Source organism: Cardiocondyla obscurior, linkage group LG15 (assembly GCF_019399895.1).
Source record: "Cardiocondyla obscurior isolate alpha-2009 linkage group LG15, Cobs3.1, whole genome shotgun sequence".
NCBI classification, from domain to species: Eukaryota; Metazoa; Arthropoda; class Insecta; order Hymenoptera; family Formicidae; genus Cardiocondyla; species Cardiocondyla obscurior.
In genome coordinates, this window is record NC_091878.1 from 4,585,208 (window position 1) to 4,606,980 (window position 21,773).

General features: G+C 29.6%; 7 protein-coding genes and 1 pseudogene across 7 annotated transcripts; all 8 read right to left on the bottom strand.

The window, feature by feature from the left end:
- Nucleotides 1-22: 22 nt before the first annotated feature.
- LOC139108544 (odorant receptor Or2-like) lies at nucleotides 23-2,311 on the bottom strand. The gene is made up of 9 exons (XM_070666947.1): nucleotides 2,043-2,311; nucleotides 1,792-1,911; nucleotides 1,596-1,713; nucleotides 1,235-1,499; nucleotides 1,014-1,130; nucleotides 836-926; nucleotides 509-645; nucleotides 203-335; nucleotides 23-79 (listed from the first exon to the last, which is right to left on the bottom strand). The coding sequence occupies exons 1-9, from the start codon at nucleotides 2,181-2,183 to the stop codon at nucleotides 23-25; spliced, it is 1,179 nt and encodes a 392-aa protein (XP_070523048.1). The 5' UTR covers nucleotides 2,184-2,311.
- On the bottom strand, nucleotides 2,303-4,933 carry LOC139108415 (uncharacterized; annotated as a pseudogene).
- Nucleotides 4,934-5,504: 571 nt separating this feature from the next.
- On the bottom strand, nucleotides 5,505-7,520 carry LOC139108416 (uncharacterized). Its single transcript, XM_070666665.1, has 8 exons — nucleotides 7,310-7,520; nucleotides 7,056-7,175; nucleotides 6,830-6,947; nucleotides 6,471-6,747; nucleotides 6,263-6,379; nucleotides 6,091-6,181; nucleotides 5,891-6,036; nucleotides 5,505-5,814 (listed from the first exon to the last, which is right to left on the bottom strand). The coding sequence occupies exons 1-8, from the start codon at nucleotides 7,448-7,450 to the stop codon at nucleotides 5,532-5,534; spliced, it is 1,293 nt and encodes a 430-aa protein (XP_070522766.1). The 5' UTR covers nucleotides 7,451-7,520; the 3' UTR covers nucleotides 5,505-5,531.
- On the bottom strand, nucleotides 7,518-10,090 carry LOC139108545 (uncharacterized). The gene is made up of 7 exons (XM_070666948.1): nucleotides 9,896-10,090; nucleotides 9,651-9,770; nucleotides 9,404-9,540; nucleotides 9,067-9,372; nucleotides 8,877-8,993; nucleotides 8,410-8,816; nucleotides 7,518-8,255 (listed from the first exon to the last, which is right to left on the bottom strand). The coding sequence occupies exons 1-6, from the start codon at nucleotides 10,037-10,039 to the stop codon at nucleotides 8,696-8,698; spliced, it is 945 nt and encodes a 314-aa protein (XP_070523049.1). The 5' UTR covers nucleotides 10,040-10,090; the 3' UTR covers nucleotides 7,518-8,255; nucleotides 8,410-8,695.
- A 709-nt stretch (nucleotides 10,091-10,799) lies between these two features.
- Nucleotides 10,800-12,724, bottom strand: LOC139108546 (uncharacterized). The gene is made up of 7 exons (XM_070666949.1): nucleotides 12,483-12,724; nucleotides 12,387-12,392; nucleotides 12,116-12,344; nucleotides 11,814-12,085; nucleotides 11,587-11,713; nucleotides 11,178-11,341; nucleotides 10,800-10,959 (listed from the first exon to the last, which is right to left on the bottom strand). The coding sequence occupies exons 1-7, from the start codon at nucleotides 12,722-12,724 to the stop codon at nucleotides 10,800-10,802; spliced, it is 1,200 nt and encodes a 399-aa protein (XP_070523050.1).
- A 747-nt stretch (nucleotides 12,725-13,471) lies between these two features.
- Nucleotides 13,472-15,313, bottom strand: LOC139108547 (odorant receptor 9a-like; the record flags this gene model as incomplete). The annotated part of the gene is made up of 7 exons (XM_070666950.1): nucleotides 13,472-13,753; nucleotides 13,827-13,959; nucleotides 14,107-14,249; nucleotides 14,407-14,536; nucleotides 14,602-14,718; nucleotides 14,835-15,096; nucleotides 15,190-15,313. Coding segments are annotated over 7 exons (957 nt in total), but the record flags the coding sequence as incomplete, so codon positions are not given.
- Nucleotides 15,314-16,471: 1,158 nt separating this feature from the next.
- On the bottom strand, nucleotides 16,472-18,523 carry LOC139108548 (uncharacterized). The gene is made up of 9 exons (XM_070666951.1): nucleotides 18,383-18,523; nucleotides 18,170-18,289; nucleotides 17,933-18,056; nucleotides 17,525-17,786; nucleotides 17,214-17,357; nucleotides 17,090-17,127; nucleotides 16,858-17,008; nucleotides 16,608-16,740; nucleotides 16,472-16,522 (listed from the first exon to the last, which is right to left on the bottom strand). The coding sequence occupies exons 1-9, from the start codon at nucleotides 18,521-18,523 to the stop codon at nucleotides 16,472-16,474; spliced, it is 1,164 nt and encodes a 387-aa protein (XP_070523052.1).
- A 581-nt stretch (nucleotides 18,524-19,104) lies between these two features.
- LOC139108549 (uncharacterized) lies at nucleotides 19,105-21,529 on the bottom strand. The gene is made up of 8 exons (XM_070666952.1): nucleotides 21,386-21,529; nucleotides 21,091-21,210; nucleotides 20,850-20,967; nucleotides 20,447-20,768; nucleotides 20,180-20,296; nucleotides 20,027-20,117; nucleotides 19,545-19,681; nucleotides 19,105-19,391 (listed from the first exon to the last, which is right to left on the bottom strand). The coding sequence occupies exons 1-8, from the start codon at nucleotides 21,527-21,529 to the stop codon at nucleotides 19,241-19,243; spliced, it is 1,200 nt and encodes a 399-aa protein (XP_070523053.1). The 3' UTR covers nucleotides 19,105-19,240.
- Nucleotides 21,530-21,773: the final 244 nt, after the last annotated feature.

The following is a 21,773-nucleotide window of genomic DNA, read 5'->3' on the forward strand; positions in this document are numbered from 1 at the left end:
TATCACAATATTTTTTTGCTTTCTAATTCTGCCACGTGGAATAAAGAACAGTAAAGTAGGATATAGAAGTGCCCATCAACTATAATGAAACATGTACTTTTTTTGGTACAGTATGTATGTAAAAGAAAAATTTATTTCGAATCAAGAACCAATGAAGATAATCAATAGTATTTTAATACATTATAAAATACTGTATACTTACTGAAGCTGCACTTTCCATAGACGCAATGAATATTCCTCCGAGAACTAAATGAAAAGCCTTAGTGCCTTTTTGTAATATGAACAACATCATTTTTTGTATTTGTAACGGGGCGACGTACCACAAAACGTTGTAACTGCGAAACAATATGACTAACATAAAAAACTCAGGCAAATAAATTTTATTGTTAATTATTGTCGATATGCGAGTACGCTTAAAAAATATTAACTTTCACTACAATACTTATAATACAAAATTAATTTTTAATCTGATACTTAAGTACGATCATACGATACACATGTTTCTTACACTGTTGCGAATACGTATTCATTATGATCTGTAATTTCTTGTGCGGTATAATTAGATAAAAACATATATACGTAAAGGACCATTACGAACGTTAACGATAATATGAATTGTTTTAAAGTATTGACGTACAAAGCGATCTGTAACATATAAAATGACCATACCGTAATTAAATAATTTTTCCGAGCTTCTTTGCAACAAATAATTAAGTACACGCTGCATAATTTTTTTCTTTTTTTTAATTGGTAACGAAAATGTTGCTTTAAAAATATATATACGTAATAATGAAATTAATAAATGGAAAAGAAAAAAATAATCAACAATATATACCTGGACAAGATTGTTGCTCAAGCATATCATACCAGCCGCTATTAAAAAAAAGAACGATCCCTGAAAACTCTTAATGAAAACTTGGGAAAACCTGTAGAGATAAATTAACTAATAACCCTCATTAAGTTAATGAGGGTAAACCAATAGCATTCGCAATGTTGCATCGAGATATACTAACTCTATAGCTTTTCGATGAATATCTACTGCGCATACTATTCCTCTATAACATATAATCATTTTTTCATGATCAATGTCTTGTTGCACATTAATTGTCATTGCTTCCTTAATGCGGTAACTGTAAATGCATTTTTTTTTTTTTTTTTTGTAACTTTTTGAACCTCCATATATTTGATAGAATAGATAAGATTTTATTTATGAAATTAATACTTCTAATTTTACCTGGCAATAGTAAGCATGCCGCAGATATATTTGAGATACGCTATCATCATCGTGCCTGTCGCTACCATTGCAGTTGCCCCTATGAATAACGCTGCATTCCCGTGCAATACAATCAAATAAAAATACTTTTCTTGATCAATAAAATATTCTGTTTTGAGTACCATCACGATGCGTGACTGAGAGTTGTTCACGGAGAAAACTATGTTAAAAGCATATGGCCCTAATGTCAGTAAAAGAAAAGAACATAGGCTCATCGCGCCAAACACTGAAAAAAAAAAAAGATACAAGTAAAATAAAAATTTAAGCTAGAGATGATTTATCTGTTATTTTTATCATTTTGCTTAACTTTATAATATCTTACTTGTGATTGCAATTGTTTGAATTTTTCCTATACGGCTATATTTCTCTATGATAGCAATTTCGTCTTCATTTTTTAATTCATTACAAGTATGCTGAAGTTTCTCGAGCGATAATCGCATCTATTACATCGATAATGTTTGGCGTATAATATTTAAAAATATTTACTTTAACATAAATATAATAATGGATTAACTTACAGTATCGGCATTAATCCAAAACGAATTGTATTTAATCGCCAAGCAAATGAAGAAAAAGGTGGAAGACAGAATGTTGACAATGAGGTCAACGGTGCACCTCGAAGTCAGCAACGACGTAAACTGCAAATAATAATTTTGCTGACGAATTGACAATAAAAAAAAAAACTTATTAAAATGACTAATTAACTTTGAATTTTACTTCCTTAATTTTTTTCTTTCTTTTTTTTTTATTTTAATTTATAAAAGCGTACCTGAAATATAATAAAAGTTATCAAGATAGAAAACAAAATGATAAATTGCACTTGAGCAAACTTTGATCTTTTAAGAGGCCACAGGCCAATCGCGAGCAAAAGAAATCGATTAAGTCTGAAATGTGTATCGAGACAATTCATCTCGCACGGATACGAAAATACATTTGATCATGAAAAATGAGATATGGTTTATTTATTCTCTTTTTTTTTTTTAATTCACGGTTGGCTAACTATTTTAATATAAATTACTTAATGCACGGGTGATAGCCCGGAATAATATGTCGCAAAATTACAGAAATTGTAGCTACCACTGTTTTGTGAGCGAAACGCGTCATTAAATAATCGATATGAAAAAGCAATGTAATAAGCGTCTATATTTCATGGGGAAAAAAAAAATATTCGCGTAAACCTAATATTTATAATTGAGGATCGCGCAGACGCACTCACGTTCCTGTAACGCATATGCGCGTTTTATTTTAGTTTTTACTTTCGCACGGTGAAGAACGTTTGAGAAGTGTTGGTTATTTAATCTTACGTCCATTACGAATTTATTAGTAAAGTACTGATGTTTATTTTCTTATTTTGTTTTAAAATCAAATTTAAATTAATATTATTAATTAATTTTTTTTTTTTTTTTTAATTCTTTGTAGAATAAAGAACGGTGAAATAAGATATTGAAGTACTCATCAGCTGCAATAAAAAGATAAAAGATTAAACGATTGAGGACGATATAAATATCTGTTACCAATTAAATAATATTTATGAATATAATTTACTGCAACGTAGAGTTTATATTTCTTACCGTGGCGGCACTTTCCATAGACGCCACAAATATTCCACCGAGAATCATGTGAAAAGCTTTAGTCCCTCTTTGCAAAAGAAACAACATCATTTTTTGAATATGTATTGGTGCCACGTACCATTGAACGTTGTATCTACAAAATAAAAAATTAATAATTTCGTTAATAAGAAAACCATTTCACGCAAACGCGTACATTTGCTTCGTAATTAAAAAGAAAACTAATAAATACGAATATTAGGATTATTTCCATAACGTTTTCAAGAGATTTATATTATCAGAATCAAAGCAAGTAACGAAATGATTAAAGTATCTCTTACACCGTGGCGAATACGTATTCATTGTGATCTGTTATGTCCTGCGCGGTATGATTGGACAGGAATAAGTACACGTAGAGAATGATTATAAATAAAATAGGTAGGATAAGTTGCTCAATATTATCCATATTAGACGAAGCCTGGCAAAAAATTCGATAATGCTATACAATTTTATACATATATCATAATATGCCAACGGAGATCAGAATAGAACAGGCTCACCCGAAAGAGATTAAGGCTGAGACAAGTTACGCCGATTACTATTAAAAAGAAGAACGATCCCTCAAAATTAGATATTAGAAAGTCGGTAATCCTTTAAATAAAAAATTTATAATAGTACGTTAGCATTGAACGATTCTTGTCGAACATACACATACTAACTCCATAGCTCTGCGATGGATATCTACGGCATAAGTAATCATCTTACAGATATCCTTTTTATTGCTATGAAAATCAACGGCGTAAGATATGTCCTTGTAAATTTGCTTATTACTTTTTAAAATATCGTTTTGCAACATATTAATCGCCTGCTCGATACGATAACTGCAAATAATTTTATTTTTATAATTAACGTCGACTCAAACTTTTTCTCTTTTTTTCTTTTTTAACTAAGTATTACTCGCAATTAATCATTTTGTCGTTTATTAATTTACCTGGCGATACTGAACATTCCACAGGTATGTTGAAGATATGCAATGAGCATCGTACCAGTCGCTACCATTGCGATAGATCCTATATAAGAAGCTATTAGCGTATGCACCAGAATTAAAAAGAAATATTTTTCTTGATCAATAAAGTATTCTTTTACAATATACGTTGAAGGATTTAGTCCGGACTCGTTGTTATGTAGAACTTTATATTTTATATATGGCCATAATTCTATGAAAGTTATGACACCTTCACCCATTATGGCAAACACTAAAAAAATTTAACAAGATTAATCGTGCAAATTGAATATTAGTTCTTTTTAAAGTGCTTTCTATTAGGAAAAAGGTTTTTTTTTTCTTTTCTTTTGAAAAATTACGTTTATCTAGTTTACTTAGTAATTATTCAATTTTAATAAATTTAATTTTGAAACATAGAAGACTTGACTACCATTGTCTTACGTATAATTATATTCGTATACTGATTCCCCTTTTTCCCGTATTTTTTTATAATAGCGACTTCGTTTTCGTCTTTTAGCCCATTACACACATCTTGTAGTTGTTCCAGCAAACTTTTTATCTATCATTAATGTTGTATATCAATTTTATTATAAAACAGAGCAGAGATAACTGAATTTACTCAATCTTAATTAATTAAAAAAAAAGAAACCCGAAAGTTGATAGTTTTGTATTTAATAAACGACTTCACTAATATACTATATTTTAATATAACTGATAACGCTCTTACAATATTGTTGTTAACCCAAAACGAATTGTATTTGATCGCAAGACACATGTAAAAGAATGTAGTAGAGAAAACCTTGAGGATGTGATCTGAAGTACACTTTAACGTAATAAATGTTGTAAACTGGAAGAAATAAATTTTAGCAGTCGTATTAATTACATTGAAAAACAAGCGATACCTAATTTGCTCGACGAGGAAGCTGTGAATTTTTCTAGAACAATAAAATGAAAATTTCAACGTACTTGAAATGTAATGAAAGATATCAGAGTACCAAATAATAAGATTAATTGAAGTCGAATAATTAATGATCGTTTGTAAGGCCATAAACCGATAATGAGTAACAGAGTGCGATTGACTTTGAAATGCCGTGTTTCGAGACAGATCATCTCTTCGCGGGCACAGAAATAAGTTTGACGAAAAGGCAACCGACGGATTATCTATCTCCTTTTCTTTTTTTTCATTAATCGAGACTCTTTTTTAGACGTGCGCATTTTTCTTTTTTAGTAAATTTCTTTAAAGCAATATAAATTATGACTAAAGGACAGATGCATTTTTCTTGAGAGGAAGTTCGTGAATAAATAATCGATTTTCACACCGAAAGCAATTTAGCAGATGTTCCTTTCTCACCAAGTAACGCACGTTGAATTATCTTTTGTTGCAAAAGTCACGCAACTGCAACTGTTACTTTTTTCGAGTGCCACATGTTCTATATATTTTAATTGTCTGTTTGCACATTTATAAGGTACGTTCTTCTAAGCGGTTGTATTAGCGTTGTTAATAAATCACGTGATATTGAAAGTAGTTTTAATACATATACTAACTTAAACTTTTAAACACGTATATATAAATATTAAAGAATTTTTTTTAATAAATTTATTTAAAAAAAATTCTTTAATATTTATGTTATTTGACGCCAAAACAGATTACGTTTAGTTTTAAAGCTTTATATTTATTTATATATATATTTTTTTTTTTTAATGTCTATTATACAACACTACAGACCGTAATAACATTATTGATTCGCATAATAAATAAATGTGAAGTAAGACATCGATGCACTGGCCAGCTGCAATAATAGATTTCTTTAAATGTTTGAAATATTTGGAATCGAATGAATTTAAATGTAACGTTTACCGTGGCGAAACCTTCTAAGGATCCCATAAACAGTCCACCGATATATATATGTACAGCTTTAGTGCCTCTTTGTAGCAGGAACAAGATTAATTTCTGTATATGCAAGGGGGCTAAATACCACTTAACGTTGTATCTATGAAATGACGATTAAACATTCTAACTTGAACAAAAATTTGAACTTCAGCATATCGCATTAAAATATTTCTTACACTGCGACGAATACGTCATTGTTGTGATCCATAATTTTTTGCACCATATCGTTTGCGAGAAACGTATACATGTAATAGTAATTTAACATTATAAAGGATTGTATCATTTTCTCACCAATATGTCCTGTTAATAATTCTTGAAATATCTGTAAGCGCGAACTGTTTATTTAACAAATTTATAAGTAAAGGGTAATACTTACAAGATAAAGATGGAGACTCGCGTAAAACAAACCGTCCAATATTAAAATCAAAAATGTTATATTGAATGCGGAGATAAAAACTTTGATGGTCCTGTGCGGAAAAATACTATTAACAGTTGCGCAATATTTCGATAAAATTTTTAGAGGAGCATATATCTTAAGAATGTCATACTTTAAAGCTTTGCGATGCATATCCACGGCATAGAATATACTTTTGTGGATCAAACTCGCACCTTTAGCGGTACTCATTTGTTTGATACCAATCGCCATAATCTGGTCTATACGATAACTGAAAACGAAGGATAATAATTCGCGCAATATACGATCGGTATCGCAAATTAAAAAAAATTATTTAATATTCTTATTAATAATTTTCTTACCTGGCAATCTTTAACATTCCGCAGACATGTTGCATGTATACTATTAACAGTGTTCCCGTCCCTATTGATACAAGTATTCCTATGCAGAATGATACATTCGCATGCAATACAATTAAATAGAAATATTTCTTCTGATCGAAGAAGAAATATTCTGTGACGATTTCTAACGATGGACGTAACTGTGACTCATTAACAGTATTGATAGGGAACACAATATCGATAACGTATGGCAAATACGGCGAAAGGATGAAAGAAGTCACACAGAATATACCGATACCTGATCAGTAAAATCAATTTGTATTTAAATATAATTTTTGCATATTTTCTATAAATGATAAAAACTGAAATTATTGTCTTACACGTTAGTCCTTGGGTATAAAATTTCCCGATTTTCCAATATTTTTCTATAATAGCGATCTCTCCTTCGTCCCTCAGCTCGTCATGAGTGCATTGAATTAGTTCTAATAAATATTTTACCTGTCATTACAGTGATTTTCCATGCTATTTGTTACTTGGAAGATTTAGAATGTTGTATCACGTAATACAAGCTTATTTAAATGAATAGAAATGATTCTTATTACTTACAATGTCTATGTTAAGAAGGAACGTGGTTAACGTTATTATAAAATTACTAAAAAATGACGTGCTGGAGAGAATCTCAATAATTAAATGCAGATCGTATTCCGAGGTCGTGAATGCTGTGAGCTGGGAGAAATAATTTGATTAAGTTATTTAGGAAACGACGTTGTATCTCGTCGTCAAATAGAAGTATTTTAGTTACTTATATTAATAATTTATATAAAATTATATTAATTGATAATACGTTGCTACTGACTCACCTGAAACATGATAAAGCTTCCCAAAATTCCATAATACACTGTTGATTGAAATTGAACAAGTTTCGATTTTGTATAAGGCCACATGCCGATCGCGAGCAAGAGAATTCGATTCAGACTGAAACGACTCTTTAAATCAATCATTTTTTTTGAGCGCCGAAACACGTATGACGGCTAGAAAGTCGGGAAAATTTCCTTCACCCTTTCGTATCGACTGGTTAACTCAAGTCTTTTTTTTTTCTTTTTCTTTACATAAAAATTTTATCACGCAACTAACATTATAGAACATTATTCTCAAATTGAGACACTTTGTGACTTTTGCCTCGAAAAAGCTTACGATTAAGCGATCGATACGACACGTAAGCAATTTTAACAAGTGTCTTTTTCTCACAGAAATGAGGAAGAACAACTTCCTTGAAGGGAATATTCGCATGAAAGTCACGCTGGCACATTCGGTTATTCTCGAAGCCATAACTTTGTAAAAGACATTTTTCGAATTAAACAATTTTATTTTCCACGAATTACAAATTTTGTAAGTAAGCTTCATACTCAAAAGTAAAGGTCCTTAAATTTTTTAATAACGATATACATAGTAGTACATTTATTTTATTATTACATATATCATGGTTTCTAATTGAATTAATATCTTCAGTCTTTTTTATTGCTATCTATTTTATCGAATATATAACAGCAAAGTAAGATACCGAAACCTTTACTAGCTGAAAAATTACATTATTGTATACTGTCTAAGGTAAATTATCACACGCGACATTTTATTATTGGTTATTTTATTTTATTTTATTTTATTTTTCTTACCATAGCGAAACATTCGAACGATCCGATAAATATTCCTTTGAGATTCAAAGTAAAATTTTTAGTTCTTCTTTGTAATAAAAAGAGTATCACTTTTTGTATGTATATAGGAGTCCTGTACCATTGGACGTTATATCTGCGAAATTAAACGAACGAAAAATCAATAATTTGAAAAGGAGAGCAGTATGCCAAATGTATGGCATACTGCTCTCCTCGTACGTGCCTCAATAAGGTGTTTGCTTTAATTTCTAATATAAACGTGCAGAATAATAATCTAAAATAAAGCTTACGCAGTTACGAAAATGTTCGTAGTGTGATCAATTACGTTCTGTCCAGTATAATTGGCTAGAAACATATATAAAACACAAATTACTACGAAGATAAAGAGAATAAATAATTCTTTTATATTGGATGCTGACATTGATGGACCAATCTGAGAAATCTAAAATACATTTGTTATATGAAACTGGGAGAAGTGCCAGGTAGCGTGATAAAACATTAATAAAATGTTCTGCCTGCTTTATCATTTTTACATGGTGAGTTATCTTATCGTAACGATAATAACAGCCCATTAGATTAAAAAACTAAAAAAATAAAAAAACTTACTTGAAAGAGGTTTAGGCTTACAGACGCAACTCCGAATAATATTAGAAAAAACATTGTTATCTCAAATTTTGACATAAACATATTAGATAATCTTTAAATAGAAATAAATATTATAATATTTAATTTCTAAATATAACTTTTGCAGACTAACCTCATAGCTTGCCGATGCATGTCTACAGCATAAATTATTCCTTTGAACATCACTTTTTCATTCTTAATTTTCACGTTTTCTAGTATACTAATATTTATCGCGCGTTTAATACGGTAACTGTAAATAATGAAATAATTTTCTGTTCGTCGCGATAACGTATGTACAAGTATTTCTCAACTAATTTAGTTACCTGGAAATTTTAAACATCCCACATGTAAGTTGAAAATAAACGAAGAACATTGTTCCTGATGCTATCAGTGCAAATAACCCTAGGCAAAATGCTACATTTATATGTATAAGAATTAAGGTAATATATTTTTCTTGATCGACGAAGTATTCCATCGTGTACTGTATTCGCCGCGTTTGGGAATTATTAATCGGCAAAATGCCAGAGGGCATCATAAAAAAATCAACAGCAATAGGAATAAACGTGCTGAAAACGCCAAATACTAAAGAATATTCAAAGGTGGCTGTATAATTTTCAGCTGTACAACATCTTAAACTCATATGATGAAATTCAAATTAAAAATATTATGTTAATTTTACTTATAAGTGCAACTGTATAACGTTTCCCAGTATAGCCATACTTATCCATGATAGCTTTTTCATATCTGTCTTGTAGTCTGTCGTGCACATGCTGGAGTTGAATCAATAACTTTTTCACCTGTCAATTAATGACTTTTTATGCTAACTTAATGCATCAAAAAAACATATCTTTGAGTATAAAAATTTGTTACAGTTATTAATCGCGCGTCGTAAACTGTTATAACTTACATTTTCCATATTAAGAGCAAATGAAACGTATTTTGTAATAATAATATTATAAGAAAACATCGTAGACAGAATCTTGACAACGAGATCCGAGGTACATTTCAAAGTTAAAAACGCGGTGAGCTAAAGACAATAATTTTAACAGCTTTAAAATTATACATGTTAACAAAAGGTGTTTTAACTTGTTTTGAAGTAAAAACATTAAGGCGATAATTGTAAAAAAAAAAAAAATTATAATTTTGTCTTACTTGAAATAAAACAAAAGTTATGAGAATAGTCAAAAAGAAAATTAATCGAAATTGAACAAGTTTCGTTCGTTGATAAGGCCACAAGCCCACAGCGAATAAGAGAATCTTGTTGAAACTAAAATATTGGACTTCGATAGAAATCATTTCTTTGCAATCTCCAAAATATAACTAAGAAGATATTAAAGGCACGACCATAATTTTCTTTTTTTTTTTTCTTTTTTTTTTGCATTCATCAAACGAATTATTCTATCGCTATTTTTCCAATAAAAATTTCAACGCAATTTATCTAATGTCGTTCGCATGCAAGACGACAGAAGGGTACTGTGAAAAAAACATTCACATTGTAATAACGTTACTCTATTATTAAGCGATCGATTTAATACCGGTGAGGTTCAGCAAATGTCCTCGTTCGCACGAAAGAATTTACTTGATGATACTAATTTTTGCAAGAGTGATACAAAGCTTGCGCAAGCGTATCTACACTTAAAATTTATGCTCTTAACAATTTTATTCTTACTCGAGCACTCGTGGAAGATACATAATGGAACATTGTTTCTTGAGCTTTAAATGACAAGTTTCAAGTTTTTATCCAGTATGTAATTAAGATTTTTTTATTACACATTACATGCGTCATTTGTTTAATTACATTTGCAATATTTTGTACTTTACAGATATTTTTAATTTATCCGCCAAACTCAAATTTAGATAATTTTAATTTTATCAAATATATAAAATAAAAGTTTGAACATTTTTTGAAAATTATTTTATGTTTATTATATTCTTGCTTATCAGCTTTTATTTTTAACTTATTACTGTATAGAATTCATAACGGTAAAATAAGATACCGAAGCTTTCACTAGCTGTAACGAATGATATTATTAACATTGTATTTATTATATTAAGTTTAATGTGTCGTGTAATATTTTCTTACTGTTGCAAAACACTCTATCGATCCATCAAATAATCCACCAACGCTTAAACAAAAATTTTTATTGCCTCTTTGCAGCAGAAATAATATAACTTTTTGTATATGTAAGGGCGTTAGGTACCACTGAAGATTGTATCTATAACAATTAAACAAATGTAATATATCCTATTCTATCTAAAAAAAGAAAACCGCGTTAGATCGAGTTAAATTTATTATTCTCATTTTTTTTTTTTTTTGCAATGCTAATTTATCTCCTTGCTTAGCTCACTTCGTGCCGCGAGAGCTTTGACTTTTATTACTCTCAATATTTATTTCATTATTTTGTTATAAATTTTAATTATATCTTTTACTTACGCTGTAAGGAATACATGATTATTGTGATCCATAACTTTTTGTCCGGTATAATTAGATACGAACATGTATATAATACTAGTTGCTGTGAATAAGAAGGATATAAAATATTTGTCGATATTACTACTTTCCAATTTGCTAATCTGAAAATTATAATACGCGAGTTTTTAAATATGGATCAGAAAAATAATCCTAGTATGAACTAACTGGTGAATCAATAAAACATTATGTTATATATTTTTACTTGAAAGAGGTTGAGGCTCAAAGATATCACTCCAAAGATTATTAAGAAGAAGAGCATTATCTCAAATTTTGCTACTAATAATTTAGATAATCTTCAAACATAAATATAAAATATGAAATATACGCGCACGCGAATTTGTGTTTGTAACTATACATTAAATTATGGATATATTGACTTTAAAGCTTGCCGATGCATGTCGATGGCATATATTATTTCTTTAACTTCAGTAAAATTTTTGTGTCGTAAAGTAACACTTTGCGGCATATTTAATTTTATCACACGTTTAATACGATAGCTGTAAAGAATATTTTATAAAATTCAATCGTATCTTTAAATTTTCTCGAAGCTATTGGAAAATTTTGTTCAAAATAGCTTTTTAACTTTATTTTTCATACCTGGAGATTTCAAACATTCCGCATGTGTGTTGGAGATATGCTACCATCATTGATCCCGTCGCTATTAATGTAGAAATTCCTATAATTATAGCAACGTATGGATACAAAATAATTAAGTAAAAATATTTTTCTTGGTCGATAAAGTATTCCATTGTAATTATCAGATAACGAGACATAGACACGTTTCTTGACAAGCTGACGTCGAAAATATAACTTAACCAGAATTTGCTGATCAAAGTAATTATATTACATAGGCCAAAAACTGTAAAAAAAAAAAAAAAAAATTACCGTATAACTTTTGCTAATAGAAACTTTTTAATTGCCTTTGTAATATACGTATCCATATGTAAAAGTAATAGTGATGTAAAATAAAAAAAATGTATCTTACGTGCAAGTATAACTGTGGTACGCTTAGCAATGTAGGTATATTTTTCTACAATAGTGATTTCATACTTATCCTTCAAATTATTGTACGTTTGTTGAAGTTGGGTCAGTAAATACTTCATCTGATACAATTCAGTAACTTTTTGTATTTATTATCAGAGGTGTGATTTTAGTCGAGTTAATTTTAACTTACAGCTTCGAAATTAAAACCAAAAAAGGTGTATTTTATCACAAACGTAGTAAAGAAAGATGCCGTTGACAGAACATTCATGAAAAGGGACGAACTAGGATCGGAAGTTATAAATGCGGTGAGCTACAAGCAATAGTTTTATTAAAACGTATATTAAAAATAATTTTGGATTAAAAAGTAAGCGATATTGTACTTGAAATAAAATTGCAGTCGTAAGAATACTCAGAAAGACAATAAATTGAAATTGGATAAGTTTTGTTCGTTGATAAGGCCACAAGCCTACAGTAAGTAAAAGAATCTTATTAAAATTAAAGCATTGCTTCTCGATGCAGATCATTTTTCTCTAATCTCCGACATATGATTACGATGAAATTAAAGAGTCAGTCAACTTCTTTTAGTTGCAATATTAAAATCTTATTATAATATTATTATCTCATTTGAAATAAAAATAATTGTTTGCTAAAGTGCCGAGAAAAATGAAAAATAAAACGTAGACGGATGTGTATTGATTACTGATAGGGTCAACGTTTTTTTTTGAGCAAGATCTTTTGAAACGGGAATGTTGAGTTACAATACCGACCATTTCTCAGCGAACTCTAAAGCATTACTGCGGAAATTTTTCCCTTCCTTTTTTTTTTTAGTAATCGATTAAATAATAACGTCATCGTTTCTTCCCTGGTATAAATTACAATAATGGTAATGTAATTTGCTATAACGCGCAGTTATAGACAGATAGACGTAGTCTATCAAAATATTATAAATAATTTTGCAAGTAATTTGCCTCTCTGAACGATTTGTCGGATGTCTCTCTCGTGAAATCTATTTGCAGAAAATTGGCGCAGGCATATTTTTATTTCTTTTTTTTTCTACATCACAACTTTATTTCAGTATGTACACCCATAAAATAAACTTGCTTTTTTGAATGAATATTCCGTAAATGTCGATATTGAAACTACCTTAAACTATTCAGTGTTGCAAAAACAAAAGAAAAAGAAATGTGGTAACACGTGATTTAAATTAATTTTTTGTTTTTCTAAATTCTTTCAACAATTTTAAATTTTTATACTGCATTGTACTACATTTCTCTAAAATTTACATTTGTAATACATTTCTAATATATCTTCTAATTTTAATAAATACTATTACTTTTTTGTTTCTTACTTTAGATAAATTTTTTTTACGGAAAGATCTATGCGTTTATGTTATTGCATGTTTCAAGAATAAATCCATTAATTTTTTAAACATAAATTTATTTTAACTATGACTAATAAACTATGCCTTCGTTTGCGATCTCACTGATTCATATATGTTTACACGATTATGTAGAACATATAACAGTAAAATAAGATACTGAGGCTTTTACTAGCTGCAATTATAAACATTTTTGTTTTTACTTGATTTATTATAAGTCGCCATTAAAATATTCTATAAAACAGTACCGTCGCAAAATTTTGGATAGATGCGTCATATACTCCACCGACATTCAAAGCAAACTCTTTAGACCTTCTTTGCAACAAAAATAATATCATTTTTTGTACATGCACGGGAGTTTTGAACCAGTCAACGTTGTAGCTAAGAGGACAAACGTTAATGTATTACTCTAACTTAAACTATAGACTGTTATTAATTTCTACATTTATAATTAATTTCAATGTTTATTACACTATTACTGTGAAGAAATCACTTTCGTACGTTCAATATTATAAAAATATTTCTTACGCAGTATCGAATACTTGATTATTATGATCAATTACGATCTGTCCCATAAGATTGGCTAAATACATATATATAACACATACTAATGTACGTGTAAATGGCATGACAAGTTTTTTCACGTCTTTCTCAAATGCTAACTGAAAGGAATAAGAATTGAATTGCGAAAATTATTAATTTCCTTACCGTTGAATTAAAAATTATTTCTTTATTTATTTTTAAAGCTAGGCTCGATAAACTTGTCAGCAAAAATTCGACCGATTTGTATTGAATTATTAAACGATATTGTTAATAATTTCAGAGTGCTGTTTCACTGCATAAATACGCAATATGCAAATAACTTACTTGAAACATATTGAGGCTTAAGCAAGCCACAGCACATGCTATTAAACAGAACATCATTTTCTCCAATACTGACATAAAGTTCTTGTTTAATCTTTAAAGAAAGAAAATAGTTTATTGTGAGTATTGCGTTAATAGTAAAATGTAATAGACACGAACTTTATAGCTTGCCGGTGCATATCGACAGCACATATTATCCCCTGGGCCATGAAAATCGCACTGTTTGGTATCATATTCCGTCGAATGTTGAAATTTACTGCATGTTCAATTCGATATCTGTAAATTTACGCGAAAAACATTAAATATTATTTTTTTTTTTTTTTTTTTTTTTTACTGAAAAACTCGACTTTAAACAAATTTTTTTTTAAATCTGTGTTATTTTTATATCGTACTTAGCAACTCTAAACATCCCACAAGTATGATGAATGTACATGATCATCATTGTACCAGTTGCTACCATAAGAATCGTTCCAAAGTAAACAGCAACGTGACTATGCAACATAATTAAATAATAGTATTTTTGTTGATCGATGAAGTACTCCATCGTGAAAAGAAAATAATTTGTTCGAGACTTATTTGCCGATAAATCGACGTTAGATAGGTTTAACCAAATTTGCGCTATAACAGTAGCAAGTATTCCGAAAATTCCAAGTACTAAAGATGAGCACAGAGAAATTATTATTTGAATTGATTGTAATCAGGTTTTTTTTTTTTTTTTTCCTTTAAAATCTATAAAAGTCAGCTTACTCGTAAGTCCAATCGTATAACGTCCTGATATCGAGTCATACTTTTTGAAAATAGCGACTTCATTCTTATCCATTAATTTGTTACGCGAATGCTGAAGCTGCGCTAATAAATCCTTTACCTGTCGTTTTAATAATTTTTATACACATCGCAGTGCACACAAATTTATGTATGTCGGTTTAGAAATTAGCTAATTGAAGAAGGCTATCTTGTTTAACGATTATTTCATAGGCGGGTCACTTACGTTTTTGATGTTAAAACAAAATGAGTTATACACTATTATAAACATACTGAAGAAAGTCGTGGAAGACAAATTTTTTGTGACGAAGTCCAAAGTACATTTAATCGTTATGAACGGTGTTAGCTATTAATGGATAGTTAATTTAATTTTACAAATTCCAATACTAATAGGTAGAACATAAATGTATATTTAATACAAATAATATTGCAGCGTATAGAATAAATTAAATAACAAGTTTTGGTGGAAATCTTGCACATTTAAACGATTTTATAATATTAAAATAATAAATTTTTTTTCTGTTTTACCTGAAATATAATAAACGCTGACAATAATACAGAAATAAAAATGTGCTGAAATTTAGTAAAACTGGATTGTTGATAAGGCCACAAACCAACGAAAAGTAACAGAAATTTAATTATGTTCAAATACTGAACGTCTTTTTTCATCATACTTTTATGAAGTTTGAAACACGAATAACGGTGAAAAGGCTTAAAAAGAATGCACGCTTATTTTCTCCTCTCCCTTTTTTTTCCTCCCTCATCGATCGACTGAACATTTCTTCTTTCAGTGTAAATTACAGTGTAAATACCGTAATTCGTATAATCGACGATTACGTCATTATGTTATCGTCAATTTAGTTATATTTTAAAATTTGTATCTTTGAACGATATCTATATTAAGCTATTGATTTGATGTTTGACGAAATTAATACATTTTTACCTTGTGAAAGAGAAATAAAATTTCCTTTAAAAGTTGAATATTATGCTACAAGCACATTTTCTCTTCTTTTTTTTCGTATATTTATTCTTACGATATATTTAGTAACTGAAACGTGCATTCTCTGCCTTAACACTTTCTTGACCACACTCATTAAACAAAACTTAAGAATAATCTGTGTTTAATGTACTAACAAACAAATTCTTTACGGGGAAAAAAAAATCCCACGAAAAGGAAACGAAAAATATTTAAACGTACGTAATTTTCTAAGCGTAATAATTATTATTTATTTGACTATGCTCTCACTGTAATGTTACTTGTATTAATTCACCGTGTAGAATGCATAACGGTAAAATATGTTACAGAAGCTTTTACTAACTGCAAAAATAGACATGTTCTTTTTTTCATAAAAATGGTATTTATTTGTAAGTAATTGTTTTAAAATATAAAAAAAAAATATTACCGTAGAGAAACCTTCCATAGATGCATCAAATAATCCGCCGATATTAAGGGAAAAGTCTTTGGTTCGTCTTTGTAATATAAATAATATCATCTTCTGCATATGTAACGGAGTTTTAAACCACTGAGCATTATATCTAGAACATTAAATATATAAATTATTAATCTAAAGTATTTCTTTTTTTCTTTTTATTAGTATACATTTTTTTAAAACTGACGTATGTATATCTGACGTATAAGGAACAATTTCTTACGCAGTAGTGTATACGTTGTTATTATGATCTATTACAATCTGTCCCATGAGATTGGCTAAAAACATGTATACAGTACATGCTGATGAAATCATGAATGATAAGTAAAATTTGCCGATGTCATTTTTAGACGATACTAACTGAAATAGTGTATTTTATCAAAATCTTCCATAGCGATGCTTTTAGAATTAGTATACGTATACACGTAATTATACGGTGGGTGGGTGTAACTTACTTGAAACAGATTGACGCTTAAGCAGATCACACCACATGCTATTAAACAGAACATTATTACCTCCGATATCGACATGAAAAGCTTGTTCAATCTTTAAAAAAGAAAATTTTATTGTGAATATTACGTAAATGTTGTCATTAAAAACACAAACTTTATAGCTTGCCGGTGAATGTTAATACCACAAATTATGCCCTCCGTCATCCAAATCTTACTTTTCGACGTGATTCTCTTTTGTATATTGAAATTTATTGCATTCTTGATACGATAACTGTAAACATGTGTTATAATTATCGACAAACTAATTGACATAATGTTTTACAAGCTCAAAAATTTTCTTGATTAGAAAAAAAGAAAAAGATTTTTCTGCATTGTTATTTAAATGACAAATTTTAATTACTATTTAATATATAATTATTTCTATATCTACCGTCATACCTAGCAATTGTAAACATTCCACAGGTAAAATGTATATATGCAATCATCATTGCACCAATTGCCATCAATACAAACGGTCCAACGCAAACCGCAGCACACACGTGCAGCGTAATTAAATAAATATACTTTCTTTTATCAATAAAGTACTCCATCTCGAAGGGCAGATGATCGAATCGAGAAACATTCGCCGGCAATAAATTAATATGAAATATGTACAACCAAAATTGCATGATATTAACTCCACATATTGAGCAAGTTGCCACTACTTCAGAACGATTACAATAAAATTATTGTTCATGTTTTTATATATGCATAATGCTGTAATTGTTTCTTTTTTTTTTTTTTTTTTTGTAAGTAGTAGCTGACGAATATTTAAAATGTTATTATATTTAGATTAAATAAATGTTGTCTTACTTGTAAGCCCCACCGTAAAGCGTCTCGAAATACAATCATATTTTTTTATAATAGCTATTTCATTTTTATCTTTTAGTTCGTTTTGTACGTAGAAAGCAAGCATAAGTAAATTCTTCACCTATTTGTTTTAGTAATTCTTATTTAAACAAGTATTTTAATTCGAAAATTTATCTAATTAGAAAGAAATGTCGTATCATAAGTAATTAGTATATTTTGAAACGATTGACTTACACTCTTGAGGCGAAAATAAAACAAGTTATATTTTATTAATATAACGACGAAGAAAGATACGGGGCAGAAAACCTTTAGGAAAAGTTCCAGAGTGCATTTTAATGTTAAAAATGTTGTCAGCTGTTAATAGACAATGTTATTAAACTGCATTCATAATTTTAAAAATACAACGAATTGCTACATATTAAAAAAAAAGAAATTAATTTTTCTTACCTGGCATGCAACAAAGCTTATCAATATAGTAGAGATAAAAATATATTGAAACGTCGTAAACAACGATTGTTGGTAAGGCCATAAACCGACGATGAGCAGGAGAGTTTTATTTAGTCGAAAATACTGATCCTTTTTGTTCATTCTTTCATGAAATTCAAATCGTGAGTAACACTAGAGAAGCGTTGGGAGTGCGTTTAGCCCCTCTTTCTTTTTTCCATCGATCGACCGGGCATTTCTTTTTCCCGTGTAACTCACAGTGTAAATACCGTAATTCACATAATCGGCGATTACTTTATTATATTACATTACGAACGTATAATGATATTTTAGAACTATTTTTTTTTATCTGTAACGACAGTATTTTTCTAACATCGAAAAAAAAAAGAGAGAGAAACTCGTGGGTTTTATGAGCAATCAAAAGTCGTACAGGCTTTATCATCTGCGTAACTGTAAGTCTAAAGTAAATATCATTTTGTTATACATGCAGTATGCAGTGCATTAGTAATATATGTGTAATAAAATTATAGAAAGCCAATGAAAAATGCATAAATATTTATACACTGTCTATATTTGAATTGCAACTAGTACAAATATTAAACTTCGATTTCTTGCGGAAACCTGAAATATTTTGATTTCAAAATTGAATTATAAAAAAAAAATTTTGTTTTTTCTATGTTACGAGAATAATTAATTTTTTTTTAAATCACATTCTTACCGTCTTGTTATTAAATTTATATCAAGTTCATTGTCGTGAAGAATATATGACGGTGCAGTAAGATATCGCGGCTTTCGCCAGCTGCAACAATAAGCATTCTTTTTTAATTGTATCTTACGTTACCGTTATAATGTATTCTAAAATCATATATAATACATTACCGTCGCAAAACCGTCCAAGGACGCATCAAATACTCCACCGACATTTAATGAAAAATCTTTAGCATTTCTCTGCAGTAGGAATAATATCATTCTTTGTACATTTAAAGGACTCTTGTACCACTGAACGTTGTATCTGCAAAATTAAATACGAATTGCTAACACAAAGCGCAAGATTTTTCATTAGAACTCTTAGAATAAATTTTTTTTCAACATAACTTTTACAATTAATTTCATATTAATATTAAAGGAAGAACGTAGGCTTTCGGATCATAAGTATGTTTCTTACGCGATAGTGAATACGTGACCGTTGTGATCGGTTACGATCTGCCCCATGACGTTAGATAAAAACATGTGTGTGAGACATACTGACACGCACATAAACGGTATTAATAGATTTTTAATTTCAATTTCAGACGACGCTATCTGAAAAAGGAGAGGAAAAATACATTTATTTTGAAATTATACATATATTTTCACGTATGTATGCTGAAAGGCAGATATGGCGACGACAGCTAGCAGAACGTGACTTTATTATAGCGTCGTGTGCGTCGAGTTTCACATGTACCGCATGTATGTACCGCGCCGGCCGGTTTGCCGATGACTGATTTTTTCCCCGTTTTCTCATCTTTTGCCTCTGCCGCTTAGGATTACGTAGGCTAGCCGCTGTCGCCGCAGAAAACGCAATATCTGCTCTTCGATATACACGTTGCTTTTTGATATTCGTGCTAGGCAATATTTTTATAAACTTTGATATAACAGATAACTCACTTGAAACAAGTTGAGACTCAAGGCAGCTACGCAACACATTATTAAACAAAAAAACATCGTCTCCAATACTGACATTAAGTTTTTGTTTAGTCTTGAAAAATGAAAAATTATTATTGTAAAATTTCCGTGAATATCATTACAGCGGATACGAACTTTATAGCTTGCCGGTGTATGTCGACAGCGCAAATTGTACCCTCTGTCATCAAAGTTTTCCTCTCCAGGGTAAAAGTTTTATTAATATTCCTATTTATTGCGCGCTCTATACGATAACTGTGAATATTACGTGGTAATTATTACAGCGACTCGTTAAATAATGCAGCTCGCCAATTAAAAAGATTGTTGAACACATTGTTTTTTTTTTTTTAACATGTATACTCAAGAGTGTAAAAGTTTTAATTTTATATTAATCTTATTTTGTACCTAGCAATTTTAAACATTCCACAAGTATGCTGAATGTATGTGATGAACATTGTACCGGTTGCTATCATTATAATCATTCCAATACAGAGAGCTGCATTAATGTGTAATATGTACAAATAATAGTATTTTTCTTGATCGATAAAATACTCCATTGTGAACATAAAATAATATTTTCGGGACCCATTAATCGGCGAATTAATATTAGTTACATTCATCGAATATTGAAACAGAATACCGAGAGGTATGGTACAAACTCCAAATACTAAACATGTGAAAAAGGTTATTAAATAATTAAAGTTTAAAAAAAAAGAAAGTAGAATTATGAAATTTTATGTACATCGCTCGAGCATTGTGCAACTATATTTATTGTACTAATCCGCAAAAGTCGATAAAATTGTCTTACGTGTCAATACAACGGTATAACATTTCGCAATGTAATCATATCTGTTTATTATAGCAATTTCATTTTTATCCTGTATTTTATTATACACACCCTGGAGTTGCATCAGTAAATCCTTTACCTGTTATGCCAGCAACTTTTTTTTTTATACAATCAAAGCAAAAGTATCGGCTCGTAAGAAAAAAAAATTGATAGGTACATTATATCGTTTAACAAATGTATGCTTTGCGAGTAATTGACTTACACCTTCGATATTAAAACGGAACAATATATACTTTATTATAAACATGGCGAAGAAAAATGTTGAAGATAAAATCTTTATGAGAAGATCCGAGGTGCAACTTAGCGTCACGAACGTTGTCATCTGTTAATAAACAGTCATTTAACATCACTCTCATAACTAATAATAATTGGAACAACTGCAGGAATATATTTAATTAATAAAAAAAAAAAAATAAAATATTGCAGAACGCGGAATAAAATAAATAGAAGTGTCACGCGGTACAAATAATTTGCAGTAGTAAGATTATATTTTTTACCTGAAATATTATAAACGCAACAAGTATAGCACAGATAAGGATATATTGAAGTTTAGTTACGCTGGATTGCTGATAAGGCCATAAGCCGACAGTGAGCAGTAAAACTCTGTTTAATCTGAAATATTGGTCTACCTTCCGAATCATACTTTTATGAGACGTGAAACGTATATGATTATACAGAAACACATGACGTACATTTATCCCTTCTTCTTTTTATCGATCGACACTAGATGCCTTTTAAAGTAAATGTTGGTGCAAATGTCACAAATTGCATAATAGGCCAACACATTATTATGTTATTAGAGGTATTGTAGAATTATATTATTAAGTAAATTTGCTGTATATTTTTCGTTAAAAAGAAGGAAGTCTTATTTGAAAAACTGGAAGT